The sequence below is a fragment of the Canis aureus genome, chromosome 6 (assembly GCF_053574225.1).
Source record: "Canis aureus isolate CA01 chromosome 6, VMU_Caureus_v.1.0, whole genome shotgun sequence".
Taxonomy (NCBI): Eukaryota; Metazoa; Chordata; class Mammalia; order Carnivora; family Canidae; genus Canis; species Canis aureus.
In genome coordinates this window covers 39987688-40008607 of record NC_135616.1, presented here as the reverse complement: position 1 = coordinate 40008607, position 20920 = coordinate 39987688, and the positions used below count along the sequence as shown (strand labels likewise).

The 20920-nt window shown below is 61.8% G+C and overlaps 1 protein-coding gene across 2 annotated transcripts; it reads right to left on the bottom strand.

Annotated features, from left to right (window-relative positions):
* Window positions 1-453: 453 nt before the first annotated feature.
* Window positions 454-20110, bottom strand: PEAR1 (platelet endothelial aggregation receptor 1). Of its 2 annotated transcripts, XM_077901161.1 has the most exons (24): window positions 19980-20110; window positions 12787-12913; window positions 11217-11361; window positions 10513-10617; window positions 10102-10202; window positions 9132-9224; window positions 8652-8895; window positions 7887-8007; window positions 7567-7703; window positions 7274-7486; window positions 6851-7025; window positions 6655-6775; window positions 5725-5888; window positions 5513-5615; window positions 5233-5379; window positions 4978-5103; window positions 3793-3921; window positions 3570-3698; window positions 3192-3404; window positions 2898-2986; window positions 2657-2792; window positions 2404-2478; window positions 2067-2300; window positions 454-1618 (listed from the first exon to the last, which is right to left on the bottom strand). In XM_077901161.1, the coding sequence occupies exons 3-24, from the start codon at window positions 11312-11314 to the stop codon at window positions 1467-1469; spliced, it is 3105 nt and encodes a 1034-aa protein (XP_077757287.1). In that variant the 5' UTR covers window positions 11315-11361; window positions 12787-12913; window positions 19980-20110; the 3' UTR covers window positions 454-1466. The 2 variants fall into 2 exon arrangements, with proteins under 2 accessions (XP_077757287.1, XP_077757288.1); XM_077901162.1 differs by lacking the exon at window positions 10513-10617.
* Between the last annotated feature and the right edge of the window lie 810 nt (window positions 20111-20920).

Genomic DNA, 20920 nt, shown 5'->3' with positions numbered 1-20920 from the left:
ATCCTGTTAAAGATCGCGTCAGTCGGAGGGATCTAGGCAGGGAGAGTTGGGTGGGGGCAGATCCACTTTCTGGGGTCTGCCCTCCTGTCCTGAAAGAAGAAGGCTCCTGTTGGAAAAGGTGTGGCGCTGGATTTCTACTCTCCGCCCATCGAATTAGCCTCTGGGAGGTGCGGGCAGTTGGTGGATCCGGAATCAAAGTCTGTCCCACATGGGCAGGCCCCCTCTCCTCTCTGCCTGGCCGCCTCCAGCCTCCGCAGCCGGCTGGTTCTGCTCACCTTCTGGCATTCCCAGCACCTGCCCTCCTCCAGGCCTTTGCAACGCTGCGCGTGGACAGGCCACCCCTGGGGAAGACCTGACTTATGCGGTCTATGCGCTCAGAGTGCACAGTCTGCCCGCACCGGAGCACTTACGCAGCACTTTCCACTGGTATTTTCAGATCGCTCAACCACTCAGTCTTTTGCGGAACATTTATTGAGTGCCTACTGTGTGGCAAGGGGAACCAATATTGAGCATAATACATGATTCCTGCCTTCAGAGAACCTACAGTCTGGTGAGGGAGGCAGAGATTAATCAAAAGATCACATAAAGAAACCACCATTCCAGAGAGGGCTAGTACCTGAAGGCCTCCTGCAGGCATCCACGAATGCATTCAGGTGCGACCTGTGCTGTGTAAGAGAAGTGCTTCCATGAGGAGAGAGGTGAAGGACCAACAGCAGTTAACAGGTAAGTGGAAGAGAAGAGGACTGAGTGTGCAAAGTCCCTGTGGTAGGAAGGAGTGTGGCTAGAAGGAGGACCTGGAGCACAGGGTGACTGCAATGGAGTGACAGCGAACACAGTTCAAGGTGAGGCTGAAGAAACAGGCCCGGCCAGCAGAGCCCCTAAAGCCCTTGGCTGTTTTGACTCTAGCGAGAGAGCCATGGGGCGCCCACTCATGAAGACTTTCAGACAGAGGTTGCCTAACCACCTTGTACTCTGAGCAGGCGTTGGAGCAGGTACCAAGTGATGCAGGGAGGCCAGTTAGCTGGGTTTGGGCTGCCTCTCGACTACACACTGAGTGCCCCCAGGACAGGCTGTGTGTCGAGAAGCCCTCTGAAAACACACACACACACACACACACACAGCCCCACCTGGGAGTGCACAGAAAAGGAACCCAATATACATTTTTTACATTAATCTGCAATCAGACTTTTCTAGCAACATTCATCCCAGCAGTTTATGTACGAGGGCCCTGGGGCCTTGGGAAACAGCAGGCCCGGACACACAGGAAAGGGAATGTGGGCTTCCCGTGGACCAGGGTCTCCCATCCTGTAACCTAGGAGCCAGGCCCTGACTCCTCAGCATCCACTGCCTCTAGTAAACGTGTCTGTGTTCACGGCCTGCCAGTCCTCTCCCTGCTCCTGGCAGGATGGCAGGCTCTGTCCCCAGCCTTGGGCAGCAAAGAATGGTATGCGTGCCACCCTGACTCCTCAGCGGTCCTGGCGCCGGAGTGGGGGTGACGGGGGATGGCGTACTGGAGGCAAGTCATAGTGTCCAGGGATGTGGCTGTTCTTCGGGGAGTCGTAGTGGCCAGGGGGCAGGCCCGGAGGCAGTGGGGGCTGGGAGCCCACAGAGTCTCGGTCTGGGGACAGAGAGGGGATAGGATGGGAGGTGGATCCTCCCTTCTCCTCCCTCCCCCCTCCTCCCCTCTGCTGCCTCTCCTGCCCACAGACAGACAGATGGTGCCTGGATGCAGGCCAATTGTTCATGTCCTCACCCTGACCTGCCCCCCTCACAGGATGAGGACACTGTGCCACCAACCTGTGTCACTGTGTTCCCCTTTTCTGGGTACTGATCCTACAAGTCAGGTCCTGTAGGACCACCATTTCAAATCCTCAGCTCTGTGAGGTAGGAACCACTGCTCCTAGGAACCAGGACTTTGCCTGGTATGAACCCAAGTCTGAGCCCAAAGTTCACGCTCCTGCTGCCACACCATGCCCCCTGCTGGGCTCTCCTCCTCTGACCCTTCCTTCCCCCTCCCTCATCCTGGTTACCTCGAGCCCCTGCCCCAGCAGAGAAGGGAGGCTCACCGTAGGTCAGAGGACTGGGCTGTTCATAGGTGCCACTGTCTCTCTGTGGCTGGGGGTGTCGCCGCCTCTGGCTGTCCCGGAGCTGAGGGGGCTGCCTGGGGGGTGACCCTGATGGTGGGCCTTTCATCTCCACATAGCTGCTCTCCCAGGGGTTCCCTAGGAGGCTGGGCAGGTCCCGGATGGTGGCATAGGGGTTTTCACTGCTCAGGGAAGCCACGCTGGCCCCCAGCTCCTCTTCAGAGACAGGCCATAAAGAGAGAGGAAGGAAGTCAGGCTCTATGGAGGCCATGGCTCCTCACCCCCAGCTCAGCCCCCTCCCTCGCCCCTGTGCCCATACCTTTGCTGGAGAATAGGCCTGGGCCACCATTGCTACCGTGGTTGTGGCTGTAGCTTCGGTCCAGGCGGCCGCTACCTGAGAAGGAGGAGGAGGAGGAAGCGTTGGGTGATCAGACTCTGCTCTCGTTTCCAGGCTCCCACATCCTCTGGAACTGGAGCCCAGACCCCTTCTTCAGAGATCCACATTCAAGTGGGGCAGGAGGCTGGGCTGCCCTGGCCACCCTCACCAGGGGCCCCGGCCTCCAGGCTCTTACCCCTGTCCAGGGGCCCTGGTGGGGGCTCCCGGCGGTGCTTCCAGTCAGCAGGCAGGGTGGTGTGGTTTTCGTGCCCATGAGCTCCCCCTGGCCGTTCAGGGACTTGAAGGCTGGCGAAGAGCTGACTGCCTGGAACCTAGTGGAAGGGTTGGATAGGGAAAGTAACATGCCAGGATGGAACTTTCCAGAGAACTAGGTCTGTGCCCACCCCTCACAGTGCATCCCCTCCACCAGCACTGACCTTGTTAGGAGGCGGGGGATTCGGGGAACACTGTGACAGGGTGTGATAGCTGGGGTTAGAGTAGTAGTGGCTGTAGCTTGGAGGGACATCTGCATGAAGAGATACAGATGCATGGTGACCTGGCCGGGCAGAACAGGCCTCAGCCCAGGAGAGCTGCTGTCCCAGCAGATCAGCAGTTGGTCTCTCCCAACTTCTCTTCTCCCTCCAAGTCCCCACTTCCCATATCCCCCCCGCCCCCACCCTCCTGGAGCCTATAAGCCAGCCCTTCACGTGTGCCCTGCCGGGCCAGCTCACCTGGCATGACATACTCAGAGCTGTCCAGGCGCCTGCTGCTGTAGGCGACAGCCAGGTGTTGGTGCTCCTTGCCTTTCTGCCAATGGCGGTAGCCAATGAACAGTGCCAGCAGGGCCACCACCAGGGACCCAAGCACTGCGATGCCAATCACCGCCCCCAGCGAGTTATAGGTCACTGGAGAGGTAGGCATCATGGTGAAGGGCTCCTGGCTTCCTAGGAGGATAGGACGGCCACTCAACATGGTGTCTGGGCTCTGCTGGTGAGCATAGGGCGTGTGCAGAGGAGAGGCCCCAGTAGGGAGGCAGGGAAGATGAAGGATCTGGGTCCTGGTTCCCTGGGGACACCGCGGAGGAGGAGGGGGACTAGCAAAAAACTCACCAATCCTGCAGGGGGCACCACTGTATCCCGGGGGACACAGGCAGGCCCCAGTCTCCGGGTGGCACCTCTCTCCAGGACCACACTGGCAGAGCTGGGAGCAGTTGGCACCAAACATCCCGGGAGAGCAGCCTGGGAGAGGGACAAGGAGGCAGGTGGGGTAAGGGGCAGAAACCTGCAGTCTTGGGGCTTGGGTGCAGGGCATGAGTTCCCCTTCCATTGGTACCTTCCAAGCAGAGGTGTCCAGTCCAGCCTGGAGGGCAGGAACAGCTCCCATGTTGAGGGTGGCAGGTCCCCCCATGGCGGCACAGGCAGGGCTGGGCACAGTTGGCTCCCCAGCGGCCTCGAGGGCATGCTGCAGAAGACAAGTGATGGTCTGGAGGGGCAGGGCAAGCCCCTACTGGATGAATCCTCGGCCCCCAGCATCACCGAATCTGCTCAGGGTTGGTCTCTCTGGGACACCAAGGTTTTGAACCACAGCTGCACACCGATGATTCACAGATGCTCATCATGTGCCCAGCTGCCCACTGAAACCTGCACTTGGTTATCTAATGGCCATTTCAAAATCCCATGGCCAGGGCCAGACAACCACTCTTCTATACGACCCTGCGTTGCTTAGCCTTGGATTCTTTTTTTCTCTTTAACACAAGAGGGAAGTAAGCACCCATACTATCTGAGGTATAACCTTGGTATGCCTGACATTAGTGAATCCCCTAATGGTCAATGGAAGCGAATTCTATGGCGACCTCCCCGCCCGCCACCTCCGAGCCCACAGCCAGCCTTTTCTGGGTCACAGCTTCTCATTTCTCCTTTCTAATGCTTGTGGTACTTGGTTTTTGGACTAATCTGTTCCATGATGTTCTTTATATATTTACATGAGGAAGAAGCCACATACAAATATAAATTGAAGGGGTGCCTGGGTGGCTCAGTCGATGAAGCGTCTACCTTCAGCTCAGGTCATGATCCAGGGGTCCTGGGATTGAGCCCCACTTTGGGCTTCCTGCTCAGCAGGGAGTCTGCTTCTCCCTCTCCCTCTGCCCCTCCCCCCTGCTCATGCTCTGTCTCTCTCAAATAAGTAAATAAAATCTTTAAAATAAATATAAATCAAAAAATGCAGAGGCAAAAAAAGAACATGTCCAAAACCAAGCTTAGGGATCTCCCCATATCCAAATAATGCCCTTCCGAGGCTCCCCTGCAGAAGAGCAGAAGACTTGTCCTCCTGACCTGTTGTTCACTGCTGTACCCCGAGTACTCAGGTGATTATATAATGCTTGTACTGTTTATATAAACTATTGAATCAAAGTGGGCCCAGAGGCTTTTATACCCCAAAGCAGCAGAACAGAAGCCTCTGGTCCTCAGCCTACCTGTCGGCTGCCCACACATGCGCTCTCACACACAAGCCGCCACGTACATTGGGAGCAATTGGTCCCTGTCCAGCCAGGCAGACAGTAGCAGGTCCCATCTGAGGGGTTGCAGGAGGAGTGGTTGGCACACTTGCAGGGCACACAGCGTTTTCCATAGCGGCCAGGCTGACAGGCTGGGGGAAAGAGGCCAGTGGTGACTTGGGGTAGAAGAAACCAAGAGGGGTACCCTCAGGGGGCTTCTGGCATCTGAAGTTGAACTGCACCCTCCTGCTGGCAAGTGGAGGAAGGAGAGGGAGCCTCACATCTCTGGCAGGAGGGGCCTCGGAATCCAGGGGTGCACACACAATTGCCATTTTCGGGGATGCAGGTGCCCCCATTCTTGCAGGTACAGGTGTTACTACAGTTGGCTCCCCAGAAGCCCTCGGGACAGGGCAGGTGACAGCGGGTACCTGTGGGAGAGAAGGGGAGAATGAGCCTGGCCAGACCTCCCCACTTCCACAGGGGCTCTTCTGGATACATTTCCTGTAGGATATATCCCCCAATTCTGCTGCGGGACTGGGGCCAGGACCCCTCAATTCTCACCTGTCCAGCCAGCCTGGCACTGGCAGTGTCCATGAACAGGGTCGCAGCCATCAGAGTGGTCACAATCACAGCGACTGGCACAGCCTTCTCCAAACTGCCCCTTCTAGGAGAGCGAGTAGAGGGCAGGGCAGGCCAGTCAGTCAGCTGGGGCTGGGGTAGGGGGTGGCTATGACCTGCCCTCCCCTAGGCAGACCAGGCTGTTGAGCACTTACCGGGCAGGGGAGCTGGCAGTGGGTCCCATGCCACCCAGGGGTGCAGGTACAGGCTCCAGTTTGGGGGCTGCAGGCTGCCTCGTGGGCACACTGGCAGCTGGCATTGCAACCGAAGCCCCAGGTTCCAGGCGAGCAGGGCACAGAGCAGTTACCACGCTGCCAACCTGGAAGAGGGGCCCTGCAGGTAGGCATGGGGATCCAGCCCGGACCCTGAACAAGCACACATACGGGGCATCGGCTGTGTGGGGCTCTGTGCTAGGAGCTGGGAGTGGAAGTGGAAGTGCAAGTGGGAAGTGGAAGTGGGAAGTGGAAGTTCAGGGCCCAGGCAGGAGGCAAGCATGTGCACCGGTTGAAGCTGCGAAGACGCTAGGTGGCTGCCCGTGGTGCATCACCCCCTTCTGCGGCCTGCCTCTCCTGCAGAATGGGGAGGCTTGGCAGAAAATCCAAATGCTTAGAGCAAATCCCAAGCCTGGTAACTAAATGAGTTAACGCAGATCACGTGTAAGACTACGGGGAGGTGTGGGGACTGGAGGTTGGTTAAATATCACAGAGAGCCAGCCAAGTACCACAAATCCGCGTCAGAATCCAGCCTCCAGGTGGCCAGCGGGCCCGGGGCGGATCTCAGAAGCCCTTCCCGGCCCTGCCCTTGTATGGTTCTAGATGACCGAGGGTGAGGCATGCTCGCCCGAAAGGGGGCTTCTGACTGGGCCTTTAAGCACCAGGAGGATTTTTGTGGTTGAAGAAAAGCAAAGTGGATATTCCAGGAAGGAAGTAGCCTGGCTACTTTCCCACCGTCCAGCTGCTGCCCGGGGCTCCACCCTCACCCTGCAGCCTCTCCCCTGCCCCGGGCCCGCCCCTGCCCTTGGGCCCTCCTTCGTCCCCGTGGCCCAGCCCCCAAGCCGCCCCTCCCCGGAGGCCCCGCCCCATTACCCTCCTTGCAGACGCAGGCGCCGTCTATGGGCGAGCAGGCGATGGCGTTGTCGCAGGAGCAACGCGCGGAGCAGCCCACTCCGTAGGTGTCGGGGGGGCAGAGGCTGGCGCAGTGCGGGCCCTGAAGGCGCGGGAGGGGGCCGTGAGGGGGCGGCCCGGCCCCTCCGCCCGCCCCCGGGCCATCGCCGGGCCTCACCGTGTAGCCGGGCGCACACCGGCACAGGCCGCTGTCGGGCTGACACACGCCGCCGTGCAGGCAGAGGCAGTGCTCCTGGCAGCCGGGCCCGTGCGTGTCCTGCGGGCAGCTCTCGTTGCAGTACAGGCCAGCCCAGCCCGGCAGGCACGAGCACTCTCCGCTCATCGGGTGGCAGCTGTGGCGGGAGCGGGCGCCGTCGGACCGGGTCGGCGCGCGCCTGCCCGGCCTCCCCGGGGTCCCCCGCCCCTCGGGCCCTCGGCGCTGCGGACGCGGGACTCCACCGAACCGGGGACGGGGGCCGTCCTGAGCGCGCCCCCGCACCCGTGCCCGAGGCCCCTCCCGCCCCCGGGCCAGCGTCCGCGGCTTCAGCACCCGTGGCGGCTCCCACTGGCCTCCGACCCTCGACCCTCGGGCGCGGCCCACCTGAGGCTGTGCTCCGGGTCGCAGGTGCAGGGCTCCTGGCAGCTGAGGCCGTAGAGGCCGTCGGGGCAGAGGCGCTCGGCGCAGCGGTGCCCGGTGAAGCCGTGCTCGCACAGGCACGCGCCGTTGGCGGGGAAGCAGCGAGCGCCCAGGGCGCAGTCGCACGTCTCGGCGCAGTCCTGGCCGAAGCGGCCCACGGGGCACTCCTCCTGGCACCTGGGCGCCCGCTGAGTGAGCCTGGCGGCGCCCACACCACACCCGCCCGCCGCCGCTCCCGCGACCGCAAAGCCACTCACCGATCCCCCGTGTAGCCTGGAGTGCAGCGACACTGCCCGGTGAACCGGTCGCAGAGGCCACCGTTGTGACAGCGGCACTCCTGGGAGCAGTTGGGTCCGTGGAAGCCCTCCGGACAGGGCAGGGAACAGATGGTGCCCTGGAGACGTGGAAAATGCACAGAGCCCCAGGCGCCCCGACCCTCCCAACAGGAAGGGGACCCCCTGACTCCCCCGGACCTCAAACCCCAAACCTCTGCGGGTCAGGGATCCCATCCCCTTCACACAGCCTCCTCCCAGCCCTGCTGAGAACCACCCCATACCCGCAGGCCCAGCCTTCTCACCATCCAGCCGGGGGGGCAGCTGCAGGAGCCCTGAGAGGCCTGGAAGACACCCCCGTTGTGGCAGGGATAGGTGCTGGGGCAGGAGAATCCACGGGTGTCCCGAAGACAGGCCACCTCACAGCTGCTGGGCAAAGCAGCCGAGGTCAGCATGTGCCACAGCAATACCTGCTTCCCCTTTGCCTCCAAGGGCTGCCACCTGCCTGCTTTTCTGGGAGCTAATCCAGAGGCCTCAGAGCTCAGTGAGGCATCCAGCCTTCCGGTCCCCTCCCCCTTCCCTGTTGGGGACCACAGGAGTCAGAAAGCTAAAGGTTTCTGGGACCAGAAATGGCGCAGAACAGCCAGCAGCACCAAATGGGGTAGGGCACCCCTGCTCCTGCTGTCACCTCTGGGGGAATGCTTCTGCCTGCCATAGCCTTTCTGTCCCAGAGGAGCCCCTCAGGATCTCTACCTAGTGCCTCTCCCTCACACCGCCCACGCCTCCTTGCAACGGGCTTCTGTGGGACCCTGTCTCAGCCCCACTTGGCGACACATGTTCACACACATGCACGCTCAGGCCATCTTCATAGCGAGCCTTCTAGGTGGAGGACACTGTTGCCCTCTTACACATGGGAAGCAAGCACGTGAACAGTCAATGATTTGTTCAAGGTCCCTCAACTAGCTAGTGGCAGAGTTGGGATGAGGACCTTGGCCTCTCCATTCTGTCCCGTTTGGGACCCAGTCTGAGTCCCCTCATATCCCCATGTATCCCTGCGACCCATTGTGCACCTGGGTCCAGTTCTCTCCAGGGGGCAGAAGCAGGCTCCAGTCTGGGGGTCACAGGGTGCTCCATGGCACTGGCAGCGCAACTGGCAGGCAGGGCCATACTGGCCGGGGTGGCAGGGCTGGAGGCAGTGTGGGGGTTGTAGGCCAGAAGGGCAGAGACACGCTCCACTCTTGGGGTCACAGGAGCTGCTGTTGCCGCAGTGGCAGGGCTTGTCACACTGTGGCCCCCACATTCCTGGGGCACATGCTGTGGGATGAAGGTAGAAGGATGTCACCAGGGGCTTGCCCCCTCCCCAGCGTCCACTCAGTCCCTGCTCTGTCTCCCAGCTGGCCCCCTAACCCATGCCCTGTACCACACCCCCAGAAGAGGCAGCTAGCTACCATGGAGCTCTTGGGGTACCTGTCCTAGGGGACCAAGCACCTGTGAGCAGTGGGGAGGGTGCTGCCCAGGGTCCTCTGTCCCTGCTATCACCAGGCACTCACCACTGGAACAGTCGTCACCCCGCCAGCCCTGCGCACACTGGCACCGATTGGGCGCCACACAGCGGCCATGAACGCACTCCTGGGCGCAAAGTGCTGGGGCAGAGATGGAGCGAGTGAGAAGCGCTTTCCCTGCTCCCAACCCCCTCTCCTCCCTGGAAGCTCGACCCCACCCTCCTCTGCATGGGGCCTGGTAATCACCCCCCCAGCACTTCTTCTTTTTTTTTTTTTTTTTTTAAGATTTTATTTATTTGACAGAGACAGCAAGGGTAGTAAGAGAAGGAGAAGCAGACTCCCCACTGAGCAGGGAACCCAATGGGGGACTAGATCCCAGGACCCCGAGATCATGACCCAAGCTGAAAGCAGACGCTTCACCAACTGAGCCCCCCAGCTACCCCACACACACCAGTAGCACCTCTGCCTCTAAGAGGTGCCACAGAACAGTGAGGGCCCACATCTCAGGCCAGAAGTGGACCAGAGCTCAGAACTGCAGGCTCCCCAGGCCCACTCTGTGACATTCTCCAAGCATCTTGTTAAGGAAATGGAGAGGGGACACTCAGGTAGGGACCAGACATGGCTGCTGTGCAGAGCAGGGTGGGCAGAGGGGGCAGGTGGGCAGGGGTCTCTACAGGACTGAGGGAAGGGGAGAGGGCCCAAGCAGATTCTGGTCGGGGGGGGATTCGGGGTGGGCTGGAGAGCCTGGGCAGTGACAAGTCAAAGACAGCAGCAGAGAGACAGGGCCAGGAAGAGACAAAGATGGGCCCAGACCCATGGTGACAGAGAGACACAGGCAGCCCAGAGACAGGCGGACATGCAGAGACAGAGACTACACAGTGGAGAGCCAGGCAGAGAGGGCAGCTGCTGTCCTAGGGGGACAAACCCAGAGGGGACGGGGAAGAACTGGGAAGGGTGGGCCAGGGCCCCACACCCCACGGCCCCAGCTACCACCACCCTGCCCCCACCCAGGACTCACGGACACAGGTGCCCCTGCTCTCATAGAAGCCCTGGCAGCACTGCAGGCGCTTCCGGTGGTCTGTCTTCACCACCTGGCGGTACACTGTCCGGTAGACAACTCTAGGGGAGACCCCAACGGTGGCCCTCAGTGCCCCCGCTGAGGCCAGGCCATCCACCCCATCACAGTGTGGCACTGGGGAAGGCCCAGGGGAGCACAGGAGCGCTCCCTCATTGCCCCCTCCCTGACCACACGCACACACACAGGCATGCAATACCCCACGCATGCACACACACCCCACATGAGCTCCCCAAACCACCCCTTGAGTGCTTTGAAGCCAGAAGTGTCCTCTGCACTCCAGAGTCTTAAGAAGAGATGAGGGTGTGCAGGGCCAGGGCCAGGGCCAGCTGAAGGGAACGGACGTGCACTCACGTGGGCTGGGGGCAGGTGTGGGGGCTCTCCCAGGGCCGGTCACAGGGCTCCGAGGGGAGCTGGCTGAAGGGGCGGGTGTGGGACTCCTTGGTGGTGGTGGTGAAGCTGCAGGACAGGATGGGGTAAGGGGCCAGTGTAGGGGGCTGACACAGGGCACTCAGAAAGCAGGGGTATGAGGGCTGGACCATGGTGGGGCATGCTGCCCCTAGATTTGGGGTTGCCCTAAGCCTAGGGTGAACCCTGATCCTGGCCCCCTCCTTCTGGAGGGGGTCCTCCCAGATTGGAATGTTCCAGGGACACCACTATCATTGCCCCCTCCTCACCCTATAGGACCAGAGCCTTTCATCTTGCCCTCCTCCTCATCCCTACATGGGAGATTGAGCTAGAACTGATTTCTGGGCCCAGCTGATGGAGAAGGGTCGACCCCCCGCCCCCCGCCTCCCACCAGGCCTCATTCCCCCAACTCTGTCCTCTCTGCTCCCCTGGACCAGCCCCCTTGCTTGCTCCACAGTGAATGGCTCCCACCCTGTGCTCTGTCCTACACCCAGCTTCCCACAGGGACAGGGGACGGGGACAGGAAAGGACAGGGTCAGAGGCAGCCTATGAGGGGGGCAGAGAGCGCAGAGGAGGGGAGGCAGAAGTAGGAGGGAAGAGGAGACCCAGTAGGCCACAGGGGAGCTGGGGAAGCAGCGAGGGCCCCTCACCTTTCCCAGAAGCTGCAGGTGTTGGGGTCACTGGGGTTGAGGGTACCAGCCAGCCCCAGGCCCAGGGCCAGGAGGAGGGAGCGCAGAGGTGGTGGCATCGCGGAGGCCGGGCGCCGGGCGGGCTACAGGTACTACAGCTACAAGCCTGGGGGGACCAGCAGGAGGTGTGCAGAAGACCCAAGGCTGCCTGGCCCCATGCCCCGTGGGCTCTGCTCCCTCAGGTCCTGTTCCTGACCAGGTGGCTGTTCCCTCCACCTGGCCATCCTCCCTCCATTCTTCACCTGACTCCTCACCCCTGAAAGTCTCCCTCAAGTGATGCCCCTCCTTTGCAGACTGCCCCCCATCCCTCCGGCACCCTTCGCTCACACCCAGCCCAATGCCTCTGGAGGCAGGGCTCCTGCCCTGTACCTCTGAGCCCCAGGGCGCAGCCCAGCCCCTCCCCCGGCACTCTGCCACTGGTATACCCAGGTACCAAACTGCAGCGGGTGGGGATGTCGTGAGGGAAGCCCACTGGGGCTCAGCTGGAGTGAGAATTCACACTCTCAGCAGTCCATAATGGAACCCCACTGCAGGGGGAGCTTCCTGTCACTGCAGGCATGCAGGCGGGGCCAAACCCACTCTGAAGCAGCTGGGAGCCCATGGCAAAGATGGGTGGGAGGAGGGCTGGTCCAGACAACCTTGAAGGGGTGCCTCCTAGCCCCGGTGGGGAGGAGGGGTTTGCTGGTGGTACTGTAGCTCAGCGGGCTCCCAGGAGCCAACTGTGCCCACCTCTTCCAAAGTCCCCAGCCAGAGAGGACGCACTAGCAGCCTGAAATCAGGCTGGGGGTGATTTACACCAGGGACACAGACACACCAGGGGCAAGCCCCCCTCCCCACCTGGCCAGAGGCAGTGGCACTTGCCAGAACACCATGGTCCCCAAGTCCCAGGGCTATCTCCTGCCTGAGGAGGTCCCCAACCCTGCCTCAGATTTAAGAGCCCCCCTCCTGCACCTCCCCCACCCCCCAGACCATCTGGAAGCCACTCCCCTCCCCACGGCCTCCAACCGGCCTCCTACCGGCCTTGCCTGCCCACGCAATGGGTGGGGAGCCCACCGGGAGGGCAGGCAGCGGGTCAGGACCTCAGCTGGGTCTGCTCTGCTCCTGAGCTGGGGAGGGGCTGAGCTCCTTGAGCACCCACCCCCGCAGCTCACATTCTGTGTTCAGAGCTCCCTGCTCCCTGCCTCCCTGAGGCGCCCACATCTGCTAGTGATTTTCCCTAAGAAGAGAAAGAGGTCGTGGTTGCTGGCCCCCCTGTCCCCCTGAGAATCTCTGGAATGCGTGCTGCCTGGCCCCACCCTCTGCCCCCCACCCACACACTTCCAGGGTCCCCGCAGCCACCCCTCTACCCACCCTCCAGGTCCAAGTGAGAGAGATGCCTGATGGGACCTGTATCACCCTCCACTGCCTCCCACCACCTCCTGCTGCTGTCGCCCCGGCTTCCCACCCTGCAGTCCCCTGGCCGGTGGCCCCGTTACTGCAGGCCCAGGGCACAGGTCCCCCTCTAGCCTCCATCACTCCTCAGGTAACTCACCAGGCCTCTGCGGCTTCCTGCAGCCTGAGCCACTCAGATGAGCTGGGGGCAGGGCAGCTCGGCCAGACCCCAGGGCCTGGGGGGCCAGACAGTGTCCTGGGGGATCCCAGTGCTCAGGATATGGAGCCTGAAAACAGGAAATAGAGGCTGGCTAGAATGAACATACGTGGGGGAGGGCAGCAAGGAGTGGGGTCGTGGGACACCATGTCCTCAGAAGGTGGGATGCCAGTGGCAGGGCCAGAAGCCTTCCTCCAGGAGCTGCCTCCTGAGCTGAGCACCCTGGCCCCCTCTGCAGGGCTGAGGGGGAGGTTCAACCTGTCTCAGAGAGCCAGGCCACAGTCACCAGCATCCTTCAGACAGTCCCCAGTCTGTTCCAGGGCACCACCCCACAGCAACCTTTGCATCCCCCCATTCCCCTCCTGAACAGACTTGGCTCCTCCTCCCACCATCCCCAAACTATCCCTTCCACCCCTGCCCTGCATGGCCACCTTTGCAGGTCCAGGGCCCACCTCCATGGCCCCCCCATGTGGGCTCCCAGGTGACCTCCTCCCTGCAGGGCCACCCCTGACTGGGCCCCTGCAGGATCCTGAGCCTTCACACACTTCCCATCTCTACCCTGTCCTCTGCCCAGCCCCCAACTGTCCTCAGACTGTGCCTTAGTCTGAATGGATCCAGATCACCCCCTCGTGCCCCCCTCTCCGGGACCTGTGTCCCCAGAGCGTGAGGCTGTAGTGGGACACACACCCCGTGGCAGGTAGAACCTGGGGCAGGGTGAAGGGCAGCAGAGAGCAGGTGGCCACCCTTCACATGGCCCCTCCAGCCAGTCACTGCCTCCTAGGCCAACGTCTAGGGGAAACGGTTCACCTGGGGGCTTCAGGAGGTGGGCAGGGGAGTATGAGGAGGGCTTGACCACCCCCCCATCTCAGGGCTGACCCTGGTGATCAGTTGGCTGGCAGGAGGGGTGGGGAGATCATATTCTCCCAAAGGGAATGCATGGGGTTCCCAGCGGATCTGTGAGACCATTCAGGGGTAGGGGGTCCGCAGGGAGGGGAGAGGTGAAGGTGAATCCCAGCAGGGCCTGACTGACCCCAGCCCCTGAGGAGGGAGGAACCCAGACCAGATCCAAGCCGGAGCCCCACCCCCACCGCCTTGTTTCCATCTGAGACTCCCTGAGGGGCTGGGGAATCTGAGGTCCTAGACATCCTTTCCTGATACCCCAAGGTCCCCAGCATTGGGGCATCCCTGCTTAAACATACCCCTCAATGGCTTGAATCAGACAGCTCTGGCTCCCCAACCTAGTCCTGCCCCAGGGGTACACAACGCACTCAGCGGGGGGGGCGCCCCATCCCCCTCACCATAGACTCCTGCCTGTCACCTTCCCATCCGAGAATGTCCCATAGCCCCTGGCATCATTTACTGTGTGCAGAAAGGGGGGGAGCCCCACAATGTATACGGGTCTCTGGGAGCTGACCTCCATCCACTGTGGCCAGCAGCACTGTTTTACAGGTGAGGATGCTGGCAGCAGTGGGTCCCGGCCCCAGGGCCACCCAGCCCACAGGAACCCAAACCCGCTGGCACATGCTCCCAGTGGTTCTCGGCAGCCCAGCCCTGGCGGGGAATCCCAGGGGCTTTGCATCTCTTTGTAACAGTGTCAGTTAAGCAGGGGGAGAGCCTGCCTACCGTTAGTGGGGGCGGACAGGGGGAGGGGAGGGGAGGGGGGCTGCCAAGAAAACACATCAGAGGCGTGGGAACTGGGATGTGTCTGCAGTCGGGAATGAGTCGAGCTTTCTCCTCCACCTCAAGATGCAAGGCAGCTGGCCCCTGGCCAGGCCCTGAGCCCCCAGAGCCCCCAGGGCCGGAGTGCGGAGTGCGCGGCCTCCAGGCCCACCCACAGCCTGGCCCCAGCTCTTCTTCGATTCCCTCCAGCGGGGAGTCCTGTCCTCTTGTGCCCTAGCCTCTTAGGAGGAGGAAAATGAATCTGCGGAATGGGGTAGAGTTCCTGGTGGACAGGAGGCAGAGTCGAGGGCCTCCCCACCAGCTCCCCTCTGTAACTTTTCCCTGGGGGGGCAGTGACTCACAGCTCTGAGTCCCCTCCTCTGTAAAAGGGGTTGATCAGTAGCACTTCTCTCTGTGGGACTGTCTGTCCCTGCAGATCAATACAGGAGTTAATACAGATGAAGGTGCTCAATTAATATCCACTGTGTTCAGGATGGGCCTCCCTGCCTCCTGCACCCCATCCCCATCCCACTGCCCTTGGCACTGTCATACCCTTTGGGTATTAATTCCAAGAAAAGCTGTTTCTTGTTTTTTTCTGAAGAACCCCCAGGATGATCCGGGAATGGGGCCTTAGCTGCTGACACAGAGAAGGGAAGTGGGAGTGGGAGGGGGCCAGACCCCCCACAAAACCTGATCCCTCAGAACAATGGGCTGCCCGCCAGGTACATCCTTAAGCCAAAGGCAGTTGCTGAGACAGGACGCCTATGTTCTCCTTCCCCCTGCAGCCCCCAGCCTGAGCACCAACCCCTGGTGCCACTGCCCCCACCCTTCATCTCTATCTCTGTCCCCCTCCCATCTTGGAGTCCCTAGGTTCCAGGACTTATAGGTTGTCACTCAAAGCTGTGTGATCTCAGGCATGTCAGTTAGCCCTGTGAGCCTCCATTCCCTTGCCTGTAAAATGGGAGTGTGACCGCCACGTCTCCTGGGGTACAGGGAGGGTTGGACCGCTACTGCCAGTGACCTCAGCCCGGAAGCTGCCCGGTGGGGCTGCGCTGCTACACAAAGGAATCCCCTAAATTCTAGAGTCTCTGCCTCTTTTTGTTTTTGTTTTGTGCTTCATCAAAAATGTTCTGCCCTCACAGTGCCCAGGGGGCTCAGCCAGTAGATCAGCTCAGGTCGTGATCTCACAGTCAGGGATCGAGCCCCACGTCAGGCTCATGCTCAGTGTGGAGTTGGCTTTGGATTCTCTGTCCCTCTTCCTCTGCCCCTTTTCTCTCTCTAATAAATAAAATCTTTAAGAAAACAAACAAGCCCTCTCTGCTTCTGCCTTTTTGCCTTTCTCCATCAATTTCTGCCTCTCTCTCCTTTCCTAAGTCAAGGCTTCCAGGCATAGTAGGGCTGTGTAGTACGTTCACTGCACTAGGGCATGCACCCTTGGGTGTGCAGCGGAAACCACGGGTGCCTTGCCCTGTATCTATCTCCCTTATCTCTCTGTTGCTTTCCTGTCTCTGTGCCTGTTTCTCCGTGCCCTTTCCAAACCCATCTTTGCTACGGAGACAGGATCACTTAGTCCCCCCAATTCAGCCGGTAGACCTCAGTCTGCAGGCCCCTCCCTGCCTCTGCACAAAGGGACGCATCCTGCCCCAGTGCACCAGCAGCCAGGCCACTTTGTGCCTCCCGCCACTCGTGTGCATGTGTCCATGTCACACATGGCCCCTCCTGCCTCCAGCCAGGCCGCCAGGCCTCCGGCACGCCAGGCATGTCGGCCGGATGGAGAGACAGGAAGCCTGTGTGCTCACTAGAGGCTGGGCGGGAAGGGGGCAGGGGTGAGGGGCTGGCCCTGTGTTCTCTGTGGCTCAGGAAACAGGAGCTAGAGGGTCCTCAGCCCGACTTGTTTACTCATCAGGAAATAGGGAAACTGTGGGGATTCTGATTCACTCAACATCCATCGCATGCCTACTAGAGGCTGGCGCCAGGTGCCGCTCCCAGCCCTGCCACTGCCTGCGGGTGCCAGCCACCGCTGTCCTCACCAAGGGAGGACTATGGAAGCGCTGGGGAGCACGATGTGCTCAGGGCCAAGGGGTCGTCAGCAGCTGCAGCAGGATCAGAACCGATTTCAAAGAACGAAGCACTGGGCAGAGAAGCCCCAGATGACACAGGCTGGGGAGCTACTCCGTCCAGCCTGCCCCCACACCGCCACCCTCTGACGCCCTCTGTGGCTCCCCACACCTCGGAAAGGGCACACAGGAGCCAGGCCCGCCAGGTGTCCACCCTCCAACCACCTCCGGGATTCAGCATACTTCCCCCATTCCTCCCGGCCTAAGGGCATGGGCCAGTCATGTCCCCCACTCCAGGCTGGCTCAAAACTGCACACAGACCAACACCTCCCTGGACCCCAGCCAAAGGCTTGGCACACATGTCCCTCCTCTGGAGGGCATGTGGGACTGACCCAGGCCAGTCCAGGGGTCCCTAGCCCGGAAACCTTCAAGCCTGATGGCTGGATCTGGGGTCAGTGTTGGGACTGCAGGTTTGTGCCCTGGCTTCCCCGCAGGCTGCAGGACCCTCCATCTCCTTCCTCTCCCAGGGCCTTCCCTCCGCCCCCACACACCTTGGCCATGACACTTTTGATTAAGGATTGTCTCCCCCACTGGAATAGAGCTCTGTGGGGTTCGTGCACTCTCCTGCCTTTCTCACCACTGTCCCCAGCACCGGCCAGCTCCAGAAAACACACTGAGCAGCCAGGCAGGCAGCCAGATGAATACTGAAGCCCCTGCTGACTCTCGCCAGCCTTGAAGTTACTTTGTGGGGCACACCGTGGGTGAGGGAGAGGCATCTGGTGCCCATGGCTTCACCTCAGTTCCTCGGTCAGCAGAACTGGGCCGTCATTCCAGGGCCCTGAAGGTCATAGAGCCTCCACCCTCATGGCGGGAGTTCCAAGTTCCTAAGGGATGAGTGCACCATGGTGCAAGGCCCTGAGTCACCTGGGGAAGAGGAGGTGTGCCCACACGCCTGAGCTGTTACCCTGTGCCATGGGCCTTGGGCCCTGGGGTAGCCCCACACTTCCCCCCTCCCTGAAATCAGAGGGACTGGGTTCCTGATGCGCCTTGTGAGGGTGGGGTGGGAGGCCGAGGCAGGGGAGGGGACCCTGAAGGCCCCGTGTCAGAGCCCCCCACCTGCGGGTCTCTCTGGAGATCTCTGTCTTGACACATGTGAGTGCTGTGATAGCTATCACCACCCCCTATTGAATGTGTGCTGTGGGCTAGTTGATTTCTAGTCATTCTCTCAGCAATCCTGAAAAGTGGGTGCCATTATGCTTCCCATTTTGTAGATAAAGATATCCCAGAGGAGTTAGGTAATTTGCCTCAGGCCACACAGCCGAGTGAGGGCAGAGCAGGGATTGGCACCAGGGCTACCAAACCCTAAAGTCCATGCTGCCCCTTTGCACCCTCCTTTCCCTCTGCCTCCCCTCTGGTCTTCAGACTGGATTCTCTTTTCTCTCCATCCCTTTCTTTTCTTTCTTTAGGTCTCTGCTCTGTTTTCCTAAGTCTGCCTTTCCTTCCCTCTGGCTCTTGTTTGCCATGTCACTCCATCTCTGTTCCCCTATTTTTGTCTCTATTTCCAGCTTTGTCTCTCCTTTCTTGTCTCCCCTTCCTCCTGCTGGCCTCTCCCTGCCCAATTATGTGCCAGGTTTGGTATCAACATCCTCCTTAAGCTAGCTGGTGGAGCTGGGATGGCTGGGATGGCCAGGCTGCGGTGGTGGAGCTGGGATGAGGGGGCTGGGATGGTGGGGCTGAGATGTTGGGGTTGGGGACGGGGCTGCGATGAGGGGGCTGGGGACAGGGCTGAGATGGTGGGGCTGGGAGGAGGGGGCTGGGATGTTGGGGCTGGGGATGGGGCCGGGGCTGGGATGGTGGGGTTGGGATGACGGGGCTGGGATGACAGGACTGGGATGCTGGGGCTGGGATGAGGGGGCTGGGGATGGGGCCGGGGCTGGGATGAGAGGCCTGGGATGCTGGGGGCTGGGATGCTGGGGGCTGGGATGCTGGGGCTGGGGCTGGGATGGCGGGGCTGGGTTGGTGGGGCTGGGATGAATCCAGGGAGGCTGTTTCTCAGTGTTTCCCAGGCCACTCTAAAGAGTCTGGGGAGCACAGCGTGGAGGCGCTGCCTGACTCTTGCACCCTCCTCAGCAGCTGGGGGTGGGGGCAGGCAGACAGCAGCCCAGTGACCTCTATCTCTGCCTGGAGAGCCCATTTCCTCTTCTGGGAAAGTCTGATAGGGGATGGAATAGGGGGAATGAAGAAGCAGATGCCAACCCTTGGTTTCACCTCCCAGTGAAGACAGGGGGCCAGAGAGGCAAGCCTGGCCTCCACCCAGCTCCTCTGTGCTGGGAAGGGAGCCCCAACTACAGTGGTGAGTGTGCTGGGATGACTTTGGAGGACTTTGGGAGTGAGAGAGGAGCAGCTAGGGACAGAGGAAGGAGACAGGAGAGCTGCCCCCACACTTGGCTCATGTGGGCACACACACAGATATTAGAGCATGGATTGGGGTGGAGTTCTGAGAATAGCCCCTTGCCTGCACCAGCCCCCCGCTGAGGCCCAGCTGAGGCCAGGGGTGAGAGCTGACCCCTTGCCCAGTCCTGCCTGGAGCAGAGGTCCGGCTCAGCCCGAGCCTGGGAACCTCGGCCCAGCACAAGCTGTTCCCCTCCCTGGGGATTGGGGTCACAGCCCAGCCCTGGGAGAGGCCACTTGTAAAGGTCAAAACAGGAGAGTGAGAACCCAGTACTGAAGACAGGCAATAGGGTGGGGCTGGGGGTGGGCTGGTGGGGCCCCGCTCTAGGGGGTGACCACCCCCCAGCCTCACCCCAGCCTTGCCACCTCAAATGATCTGCCCAGCCCAAGGCTTTCTGAGGCTACAGATACAGGAGACCATTGGCCAATTTCCTGTGCCCTAAACTGGTCAAGCGATGAGCGCCAGGGCGCTGCACACCTGGGTCCTTCCCTAACCCTCCTGCCTGTCTGGGAGCCCGGGGCACTAACAAAGCCCTGACCAGGCGCTGTGCTAACCAGGAGGTGAGTTTTGTCCATCTGTGCCTCCAACAGTCCATGGGTAGGCACCGTGTTCTGAGTCCTCGCCTAGAAAGAGTGGGGGAGGCACAGGGGACGATGGCCAGGATGGCGCACAGCGGAGATTGGCACTCAAGCGGCCTTGATTCCCGGGTGGGTGCTCCAAAGGCTCCCCTCAGCCCAGGAAAAGGACACGGTGCCCCACTCTCCCGCCAGCATCCCCCCTCCCCCGGGAGTCACGCTGGGGGGCAGCCCCCCGCCCCCCAAGGCACTCCGGGGGCTCGGGAAGAGGCCTCAGGGCATGCCACTTGCGTGCGGTCCGCGGTGGGGGGACACAGGTGCCCCCTGCCCCTCCGCTGCCCCCACCCTCACGCAGAACTCGCGCCGCGGCCCTCCCCGGGGCAGGTCACTCACCTGCCTCTCACTCGGGCTGTCGTCGGCCTGGGGTGGGGAGCGCCGGCGCCCGCCAGGGAGGGGACGGAGGGGCGGCTGGACGGCGGGGAGGCGGGGCCCGCGGCCCGCGGGGCGGGGCGGGGCAGGAAGGGGGCGGGCCCCTGGGCCCCCGCGGGGCAGGAAGTGTGGAGGGGGCGCCGGGGGAGACCCGGCCGGAGGGGAGCGGGGGAGGAGGCCGGGGGTGCTCTGGGCGCCCGGGAGGGAGATGCTGGAGATGCTGGGGAAGGGGGCCGCCGGGGGCGGGAGGCGTCGGAGGGGGGGCGCCGGGGTCCGGAGGGAGCGCTGTTGGGTGGCAGCCTGGCCGGGAGCGGAGCGGAGAGGGTGGGAAGGGGTCCCCGACCCGGGACCCCCTCGGCTCCCCAGCAGCTGCAGCTTCCGGGCTTGCTCCGCCTCCCGCGCCTCAGCCTTCCAGTCTGCAAAGTGGGGCTGTGCCAGGGGCCAAAGAGCCCGTAGGCGGCGGCACCTTCCCCGGGCGGCCCGGCGACCGCGGGACCGAGGCAGGCCGCTGCCCAGTGTCCCCGGCTCCGCGCCCGCCAGAGGAGCCGGGCCCCGCCGCGACCCTGCGCCGACCCGCCTGCTCCGGGCGCCACCTGCCGGCCGTGGCGCGCACCCGCACCCCCCACCCCACCCCCCACCACCCCCCACCACCCCCGGGGCTTGGGACCAAAGTCTGGGCGGACCGACCATTATTGTGACAAGTACCATCTGCCTCCATCCTCGCTAGCCCTTCGGGCGGACTGCGTCACCGGACCCTTAACTCGAGATCGGGTTCACTTACGGGACGAGACGGCTGTGCTGCGCGGCTGGGATGCCACTAAAGCGGCCTCGCAGAATTCTGTGCTTCCCCCTTCCCCGGACTTGCACCACTGGCCACAGCAAAAGCCACACTAGTTCAGAAGGAG